Source organism: Salvia hispanica, chromosome 3 (assembly GCF_023119035.1).
Source record: "Salvia hispanica cultivar TCC Black 2014 chromosome 3, UniMelb_Shisp_WGS_1.0, whole genome shotgun sequence".
Classification (NCBI taxonomy): Eukaryota; Viridiplantae; Streptophyta; class Magnoliopsida; order Lamiales; family Lamiaceae; genus Salvia; species Salvia hispanica.
Window position 1 is genome coordinate 45961309 of NC_062967.1, and position 10783 is coordinate 45972091.

The 10783-nt window shown below is 34.8% G+C and overlaps 1 protein-coding gene across 1 annotated transcript; it reads right to left on the reverse strand.

Annotated features, from left to right (window-relative positions):
- Positions 1-4827: 4827 nt before the first annotated feature.
- On the reverse strand, positions 4828-7046 carry LOC125215843. Its single transcript, XM_048117410.1, has 2 exons — positions 6795-7046; positions 4828-6291 (listed from the first exon to the last, which is right to left on the reverse strand). The coding sequence occupies exons 1-2, from the start codon at positions 7035-7037 to the stop codon at positions 5113-5115; spliced, it is 1422 nt and encodes a 473-aa protein (XP_047973367.1). The 5' UTR covers positions 7038-7046; the 3' UTR covers positions 4828-5112.
- Positions 7047-10783: the final 3737 nt, after the last annotated feature.

Below are 10783 nucleotides of genomic sequence, written 5' to 3' on the forward strand. Positions count from 1 at the left end.
AAAAATTGGAACTTTGAAACATCATGAGTTTTAATACAAAATTGGTAAAGTGAAAGAGATATATAAAAAAAATGTGTTTATGATAAATGAGTTTCATCTTATTAGAGAAGAAGAAATTTCCTTAAATATAAAATTTTTTTAGGGGATGAACTAAAAAGGAAAGAGTATTTAATTTTAGGGTACGGACAGAGTATTCATTTGTATGCTCAGTTCACTTCATGTATAACATAAATAATTATGTGTCCGTATTAGTTAGTTGTAAGATTTAGAAGAACCAAATTCTTATATTGGGAGTTGGAGTTATGTGAAGTAGGAAGTATATTTTGCATCTAAAAATGGAAATATTCAAAAAATAATGAGAACAAGTGGGGATTAAAAGTTAAGAAAAATAAACAGGATGCTCTTTCGTTTACATCAAGAAGAAAAAGACAGCCTATCTATGTAGCTGGAACCATAGTTAAAACCTTATAAAGCATGATTTATTGTGGTATTAACTCCCTAATCAAATCGCATCCACCAAATTATTGCAATGTCACTATTTTAAAAATGGATTAATCTTTGGACTTGTTCAGATTAGTGGCAAGTTTATTTGTACGAATTCAGCAACACCTGTCTTTGAAAAGCATAATGAAGTTACTAAATAAAGCAATCCCTATTTATCCTTATTAAGTAATTAATTACTCCTTATGCGACCTAAGACCAACTTCAAACCGGTTTTGGATTATTTTTGTATGATACAAGAAATCTATGTTTTAGTATTTTTATTGTTTTATTAATTTCATGTTTTAGTTAAAGTTTAAAACTATATGAACACAAATTAAATCATGCCGCATGTCAAGCTGATCTCTCGCAGATCATACTCGCATTTAAGTGCTGACATGATAACGACATGAAACACATATATGAATTGTCAATCCTAATTAACAATGTATCACGTACAAATTCACATACTTTAGCCTCTATATCACTATTATGCATCCCATATTCCAGTATAAATTTATAATTCTCTCTTTCACACTATGTCATGAAAAATAGTGGGACCAAATCAACGTAGCAACATAATATTCTCTAGATTAAATTGGTCATGGTATCTTAAGCGTAAATAATTGGTCCATTTTTCATTAGCTAGCGTTGCAAAGTATTTCAAATAAAATAATACGTGAAAAAAATTACTCGAAAGGTAGTACTAGTATAATGTAACTCATGAAAGTGATGTAGCTAAATAAGAACGACTAATATTCATGGACCGACAATAATATTTGAATATATGCGTTTGGTCTTATAGTGGAACTTATGTATGATTATGCCTAAAGAAAAGATTTATTTGGTGATGGCTATGCACGTGTGATTGTAAATTCTCAATATATACATATATTTAGGGCACCCACAGCGCATAGCGTGGGTGTCTCCATCTCGTCAGCGAGACAGCGATGCAAGCTCCGTCTCGTCGCCATCTCGTCTCCGTCTCGTTCCGAAGAGAAAGCTAGCGAGACAACTCGCCACACGCCTTGGCGAAGTGGCGAGCTGTGGTTCGTGCGTGACGCCCACTCGCCGGCCCATGAGTGGGCGTCGTTTATATCCGTTAAAATTGATTTTTTTAAAAAATTCAGAAAAAAAATTAAAAATTAAAAAATATATATAAAAAAAATTCCAAAAATTATATTAGCCGTTTATAGCCGTTTTTTTCAAATTTGTAATTTTTTTTCAATTTTTTTAAAGTCTCCAATCACTTCTATAAATACCAAATAATTCCCACAAATTATCCACCATAAAAAAAACTCTCTATTCTCATCAAACACTCTACATTCTTCATCTCAAAACATTTTTCTTCTCCCAAATTGAATCAATTCATGGATCAATTTGAACAAATGCGTCTAGTAATGGAACAATCGCTAGAAGAAGATCGACGTAGGGAGGATTTTAATTATGGTGTGTTTTTAATGGTGTGTTTTTTTTTATTTTTTTATGATTTTAATTATGTGTTTTTATTTTTTTAGGATTTTAATTATGTGTTTTTTATATTTTTAGGATTTTAAATTATAATTTTATTTTATTTAATGAAGTGTATTTTTATTAATTGGATTTGTTGAAAATAAAAAAAATGAAATTGAATGAATAGTTAAGAGATGAGATGGTTAAAAGATGGAGGGATGTATGTGCTATCTCTTAGTTAAAAGATGGGGTGAAAAGTACAGTGGGGTCTATAAATAATGAAAAGATAAGAGGGTTAACAGATGGATAAGAGATAACGTTATGGATGACCTTATAAGAAAATATTTAAATGAATAGCAGATTAGTTAAAAATTACGTTTACCTAACTATCGTGTCACTACTCAAAGCAAATGCAACATATTCTCAATGCCAATTGGAAAAATAACTAAAATGACTTGGGAATTAAAAAAAAAAAAAAAAGGTATACCTATAGAAGTCGGAGCATATCACGTTGGAGTGCTGCAAGCATAGCAAACAGTAATGACTCATATACAATAGTTCAAAATGAAATGATATACTATTACAAGCAATTCAGTTTGTTGGTGTATCATGCAAATTAAAAAAGCATGTGTCTCGAGCTCCTAATTACGATCACATTCGATCATATATGTCTCTATGTTGGTTGGGGTTACTTTCGAGAAAAAACATCATTTTTTCTTTACTTTATAGCTCTTAAAATATTGGTAAGTATCTTCATATTTTTAACAAACTCGTTGGATATCATATGTCACGAGTTTATCAACATACGTTATAAAATAAAAGTATTACTCCCCATATCTCACTTTAGCAGTTCTATTGATTTTTCTGCCTTCATTTTGTAAAAAAGATAATAAATAGTTAGAGTAGAGAAATGGTAAAGTAAGAGAAAGAATAATTTACCATTTCTCTCATTTAACTATTTATTACTCTCTCCGTCCCAAGATATTAGACCCTTATTCATTTTTGGGATATCCCAATATATTTGAGTCATTTCTATTTATGGTAAAAATTTACTTTACTACCAACTCCATTTATACCACTAAACAACATCTCCTAAATTCATGTGCCCAAAAAAAAGGGTTTTAATATCTTGAGACAGAGGGGGGAGTATCATTTTTACAAAACGAGTGCAGAAAAATCAACGAGACTGCTAAAGTGGGATGGATGAAGTATTATTCGTACCCAACTCTAAATCTAAATTATGCAACGTAGTTAAATTTGAAGTGTAGACTATAGTAGGAGTAACAAAAGAATTTGATCCGATTTGGTAAATTTCCACGGGTGGAACACTATAATTAGAAATGAGTAGCATAGTTGAAAATTGTAGCATGGATGATGGAGCACAGAGACAAGTAAATGATGAAATATGTTGGATGAATAATTACAATTTCCGGAATTGGGAGGTGCAATTTTGTGGAAACACGAAATTAGGGTAAATGTAGAGGTAGAATTTGCACACACGAGGGCGACATTAATTAATGATGGGAAGGCGCATTAAGGAGGCAGGCTCCAAACATGCCGTTGTGTGGGGGCCCACCACATACATGGGGGGGACAGGTGGGGCCCTCTGTTTTCTGCTCAATTATGACCTCACGGTAGGGCACCGGAATGCGAGTGGTCCCCCCACTCCCCTGCCGTCTCCCAAGCGTGTAAATCACGGAATTGGAAATTCTCATCATTCACCACAAATTAGAGTGTCAAACCTTTGGTAGAGTAGAATTAGAATTTGAATTAGAATTTGAATTGGAAAAATTAGAGTATCTTTGGTATAATAGAACTAGAGGAATTATAATTGGAAAAATTAGAGTATCGTTGGTATAATAGAACTAGAGTTTGAAGAGTAGAATTAGAATTAGAATTAGAATTAGAATTAGAAGAATCAGAGAATCTTTGTATAATAGAATTAGAGTTTGAATACAAATCCGAATAGGATAAACTAGAGTATCTTTAGCATGAAATGGAAGGGGAAAAAATTATTCTATTCATCCCATAAAAATAGCATACTTTCATTTTTGGTAAATTCTTTATGTCTAATAAGGTGGGTCTATTTTCAAGTATGGATACCTCAATTACTTTTTCTCTTATTTTACTAATTGTAAATTAAAACACTTGTCTCCCAATATTTCTATTTTTATGGGACAGAGGAAGAACTAATTTAAAACTTGAAAGAATGCGAAAAAGTTCCAAACATTGCCTAAAATTTGAGCATTGGAGTATATAATCTCTTCTCTGGTTTAACACGTCTCATATAGTCATATAGTACTATGTAAAACTTATTGATCATTATTTGGATTAGAATTAATGCACCATGCATCCGATGATCCGAAGGTATGAAAATCAGCATATTTTATGAAAAAAATAACTCAAGCTATGTAAAGTTACAAGTCCATAAATTATTAAATCTGAAGATACATTGATACTTCAATGAATTAATATAGTTGGTGTGTGCAAAGTGATGATTGCATGAAAGCATGAACAGGAGCATTCTCTAGATATGGAAGTGTTGAAAAACAGGCAACTCTGTATCAGCAATCATGTCTTTACATTTATACTAAAATAACAAATATCTTCCAAATACTTTCGAATCACAAAAGTGGAAGAATTTATGAGACCATATTATAAGTGGTAAGATATAAATCTGTGTGTGTGGCCATTCATGATTACTCATACTTCGGCTTACTGTCACATGCTCATATTCTCAACTACTATACATATGTAATATGTTTCTAATATAATGTGCAAAGCCTCCCTCATCTAAATATATTTCAAGAAACCACAAATAGGGAAAATTTGGTGCTTTAATCTCTTACCATGTTTGCTGACTAGCCAGCATTGTTTCTGAGTTCAGAAATGAAATGTTAGAAAGTAATATAACGATCTTATAATGAACTAATCAGTAGTTATTCAAGAAAAGATTAAATTAGTTTAAATAAATAAACAAATAAGTCATCAAATAAAGACCTAGGTTGAACTGAAAATCAGTCTTTTGAAGCCTCCTCCAGTCACCTAAGCTGGCTAGAATTAAGGTTGCATTCGACCCTAGCAGGTCTCCAATGGCTTCGACGTTTGGGGCTTTGAGTGGAATGCTGAGACTCTGCTCATCCAAATTCAAGTAAGCGCATTGAATATGATGAGGATGCGTCATTTTTGGTTCAGGAGCCTAGCAGAACGACGTGCTGGTGGTCTTCCAAGCTGTTGTTCTTTTAGCGCTTTGTGCAGATGACGTTTAGGCACATGGGTGGATCCCGTTTGCTTGAACTCTTCTTCTCTGCAGTCATCCACATACTTTACAGGATTTTGTTTGAGTAGCCGCGGCATTATTTCGTTTTGAGATTCGGGAGAATCCTGAAGTTTGTCCACAGAGGTTGCTTTCGTGGGTGGCCAGCTCCTAGGGCTTTGCTTCAACGACATCCTTTGATGCCTGCGGACTGTTACTGGACGCCCTTTAGGACAATCTACTGGCAGCAATGCAGCTATATCTCGAGCAACTTGGGGTCTGGCAGGGCGAGTTCTCAGACTCCTTCGTAGTTGCTTCGCTTGCAAAATCTCTTCTTTTGGCAACGGGGGCTGTTCTTGAGGTTCTTGTTCAATCGACAATGCATACTCCGAAGAATCTATAGTCATCATATCTGGCTCAGTCTGAAGCACTGCAGGCGCCTCAGATTCTTCTTGGCCTTTGATGACATCCACAACATCTGACTCATGTACATTCTCAACTCCAAGCGAATCAAAACCCGGAGGCCTTTCAGGAGTGGAAGGCTTGGGCTCATGGTCAACTCGATGCTCTGGTGTATGAATGTCGGCTTCTGCAACTGAGCAAGGCCCGTCTTCCTCCTCAGAGCATTTCTTTTCATCAGCGGCAGCAATCATGTCATCTTGCAAAACGGAAGGAGAATTGGTATGGAAACTTTTTTCTCCATCAACACAAGATAGCCAACTTTTCGTCTGATCCTCCCTGTTTTCTGTTAAAGCTTCTTCTTTCTCATCACATTCCTTGACTGCTTCGCTCTTGTCATTTCTTTTCTTGACCAATCTAATCTTAAGCTGTTGGGGCTTCTCTGCCTCACACTCCCATTTCCAATTCGTCTGTCGTGGTTTCTTGCTGACTTTTGTACCCGAATCCACATCCCTAGCAAGCCGATATTTGTTTTTGCGACTTCTTATAACCTGGCCTTCTTGACAAGCCCTCTGCAGATGATGCTTCAGCAAACCGGCATGCGCCCAAGGCAGATTATCGTAGTTTTTCTCAATATATTGGGATATAGATTTCTGGGAGGAGCCTCCTTTCTCATTCAATACACCAAGAGCATTTTCTATCATCTGAGAAGCACAACGAGAAAACAAAATCCAGGCCATGAGAAACTTCAACTGGATAACTAAAAACGCGAAAAACTTTGATTCGCACACCCTCCTCAGTCCTCCCTTCCCTCCTCCCCCCATCCTCAACGGGAGACCAGCTCAATAAAAAATAGGAGGCATAATGCTACATAAATCTATTAAAATTTTCAAACAAAATATGGACTCAAATTCCATCTATCATACACACAGAAGTATCAAATACGAGATCCTGGGTCAAAACAACGACTGAGAACAGATGAATATGTGTGATTACACATTGCCAAAACGAAATCACGCACAAATCCATAAAATTGAAAAGGTAAATACCACATATTAGCACAAAATTTCACCAAATTGAAACAATGTCACAACGATTTGATACATAAGATTTCAACTTTTCATACAACAATGTGACATTGAAAGCATATGGCCTCAAACATGAAATTCGCATATACAAACAGATAAGAAAGGGAAAGGATGATTACATGAGAGTAGGTTGGGTGGTCGGGGGTTTTGTAGTCGGAAATAAAGCGGTGAAGGCGATCCCGAATGAGGGTTTCGGCGGAGGGAGGTATTGGACGAGCTTGGGCGAGTGTCAAGACGAAATTTTGCAGGTTTATCATGGGTTGGTTGGCACTGTGGACAAGGGTGGTGCGTTGCAGCATTTCTTCTTGTTTGCCAAGATTTTGGCTTCCAATTTTGGGAGGGCTTAACTGCAACGACGACATTGCCGCCGCGCTGCGCCTTTCAATTCTCAACAAAAAATTTTCCTTAATACACTCCTAGTTAACCCAAATATGCCGTTCTTTATTATCAAGATTACACACTGATTTTAAGCTTAATATGTATGGAAACTAGAATAATTATAGAAATCAGTAGCTATTGCTTCTCATAGACCATAATAAATGAAACTTTTTTATAATCTTAAATATATCACAAATAATTACTCCCATTCATTTACTCTCTAAAAATTATTAAAATATAAATTTCACTTTTTATATTAATTTTATAATTAGATTTGTATTAATGGAACGTGAGATCTGATTGTAATAAAAATAAGCTGACTTATATTGATTAATTAAAATGATGAAATGAGAGTTGTAATCATTATAATGAATAGAGGCAATATGATTTCAAAATGAAATATTGAAATTCCGTGCAAATAAACGAATATTTCTAGAAACGTTGGCCGAATAGAAGGTTATTTTCGATGTTATTATTTCATAATTGTGTTGACGGCGGCTGGTGACTCCATGTTGTTTATCACTAAGTACTAACTCAAAAGTTATTCTCTGAAAATTAAATAAAATTACGTACTATTTCTTTCACTTATTTTATTACCTTCGATGTAAAATTGTTCCCCAATTTCCCTTGTTTTTCATTTCTCCCTTAGCTTTACGTAGGTTAGTTACAACTTACAACTCTCTTTCTATCTACGCAATAATAAAACAACGATTTGAAACTAATAAGGTGGTTAATTTGGTATACAATTATCCAACAATTAAAAGGGGAATTATAAGTGTCATTGAATTGTCTAACCTTTTCTCGGGAAGTTCAAAGAGGATCATGTATGGGAAAGTCAATGTCACTCAATAAATACTCCCGTTGTGATTATTGTGACTACTCCCTCTTTACCTGCTTTACTCAAGATATATACATTCTTGAGATGCTGGATTTTATAAAGAGATTTTAAGAATTGAAAGCAGAGGGGAAAGAATAATTTTATATGTTCCATAAGAGGCATATTTTATTATTGAGAGATTTCGGAAAAAGGGTTTGGTTTCACTTACCTTTTGAAATTGAGGATTAAATTTGTTGACCTTTCAAAATATGGGATCGGGGCATGCGAATTTTTCGGAATGAGGGATTTTTTACATTTTTCTCTTTGTTCACTTATTTTTTCTTATTATTACTTATTAATTTACTAAACCACCCTTAATTTGATCCCCAATCCTGAAAAAACAATCATGATAATTCGTGACCCGCCTCCAATCTCCTCCTCCTCTTCCCCTTCTCCTTCGCGGCTTTGCCGCCTCCACCCTCCTCCGTATTTTTGAATAAATCATCTCCTATATCAATCCTCTACTATATGAAATGTACACTCCTCTTCAATTCACACACATTCTCTTGCAGTCTTGCATAAAATTTGTGTAAGTTTTTCGCTGTATTTTTCTCTGTATTGCAGAATCCCAAGAAGCCTTATGAAGCTTGTACATAAGATCCTTTGCTTTATCAACAGTGGCCATTTTCATCTCTAAATTCACCTAATATTTTATTTCTAATATGTCTTTCATGAGAAAATAACTCAAAAGATGGCTCAAGCAAACGTTGTAGCTACATCAGTACCTCAACATAGTTTGTGAACCCAAGAAGTTTTGCTCTCTCTAATTGTGAATTGTCAAATCCGTTTTGCAAGACTCAAACTTTTTGTGATTAAAACAGAACAACTGTGAATTGAGTAAGGGGAAGAGATGTAGTGAAGGGGAGGGCCGAGGAGGAGGGTGGAGAAGGCGGAAATTCAATGACATCGCGACTTCTTTTCTAAGTTTGAGGCGGGTATTTTGGTCAGTTGATAAATATTGTGACCAAAACAATAAGAAAAAATAAGTGAATAAAGAGAAAAATGCAAAAATCCCTTATTCCGAAAAATTTGCATGCCCCGGTCCCATATTTTAAAAGGTCAACAAATGTAATCCCTGATTTCGAAAGATCAGCGAAATCAAACCCTTTTTCCGAAAATCTCTCTTTATTATTTCGGTTCGTCCCATAATAAGAATCTTATTTCACTTTTACGATAAATGATAAGTATGTCTCACTTCACATTCCACCAACTTATTACACTCATAGTATTTTATTATAAAACTAATACTATATATAATTGTGACTCATATTCCAATGACTTATTCAACTCACTTTCTTTACACTTCTTAGAACCCGTGTCATAACCAAATAGGACTCCTATTCCGGGATAGAGGGAGTAATTGAATATTAATGAGCAGAAAGGAGAGATAAATTTGTTTCTCCCAAATATAGAATGTGGACATCTATAGTGGGACAAACTAAAAAAGGAAAGATGAACATCTTAAGTGGGACGAAGTGAGTAAAATATTGAGGAAATGAAACTCGTTAATTAGACACCATGACAAAGTGTTGTCAACATTGAGAAGGCATGCATGGTAGAGGTGCCCAAGGTTTACGGTTCGGGCAGTTAACTGCAAACCTAATCGGCGGTTACGATTCTGAACCAGAATCGTGAGATTTAAATGGAACTGAAGTCGCCACTTTGGAACCGTGGGCTGGTTCAGGATCCAAAATTCCGGAACTGAAACCGTGTTGGAACCGCCGGTTCCGGGCAGCTCCAAACTGGGACCGCAGAACCAAAACCAAACCGCAAAAAACCGCCAGTTCTGAACTGAAACCGGCGGTTTTCGAATCGTAACCGCAAAATACGCTAAAGGAAACGGCGGTTCTGGAACCTTGGGCATGCCTAATACATGGTGTGGTAAGAATTGCTAGCAATGACAATAGATGTCGAAAGGAGACCAAAACTGCACTTCAACCCCATAAATTTGGGGTTGTCATACTAAGGAATAGGGGAAACTACAAAACCGAATTTATTGGAATTTTTTTTACCCTTATAAGCCGACGGTGGGGTTGGTCGACCCTCACTCATTGGTCCATACCATTAAAGAGCTCAATAGATGTCATATGCTATAACACATGTTCTTAATATGATGGTTGTACACTTTAATTATACTCACTTTATCCTTTAAAAATAAACACTTTTGAGGGGCATGAGTTTTAATACATTGTAAAATAAGAGAGAGAAAAAAAAAATGATTCATGTATTGTTTGTGAAAAATAAGTCCAATCTCATTAGAGTGGGAAATTTCATAAAATATAGTAGTGCGTTATTTTAAGAGACATATTAAAATGAATACAGTAGAAATAGTTTTTATTTTTAAGGAATGAAGTGAGTATATACTTTCACCAAATCTAACTCGAAAGTCATGTTCGAAAAAAAAGGTATATGAGGTTTACCAAATTGAATCAAGTTGTCCAACAAAAACAAATAAAAAATCTAAAACCCAAACTATGAAAATAAATCCTTATCCAAAAAATCAAAATTGAAAAAAAAATATTTGGAAAACTTATATTCGAATTATAGTCTCATTTTTCTGTAGTCTTATTGAAGATCATAGAGCTACTAAATCAAATTAAGGATGTCAAGAATTGTCATACAATACTCTACATAGTGCTGAAGTGTGGGCCAACCAAAGTCCCGTCACATGACGAGATTTTAATACTCCCTACGTTTTCTAAAATAGGAACTTAGAACTGAAACATGATTTAATGTAAAATTGTTAAATAAGTTAGAGAAAGGAAAATAAAAATGAATGAAGTACTAGTAATGTATTGTGATTATTTTGAGAAGGAATAGGCACAGATTAATTTGGTTACCGAATCGAAATGT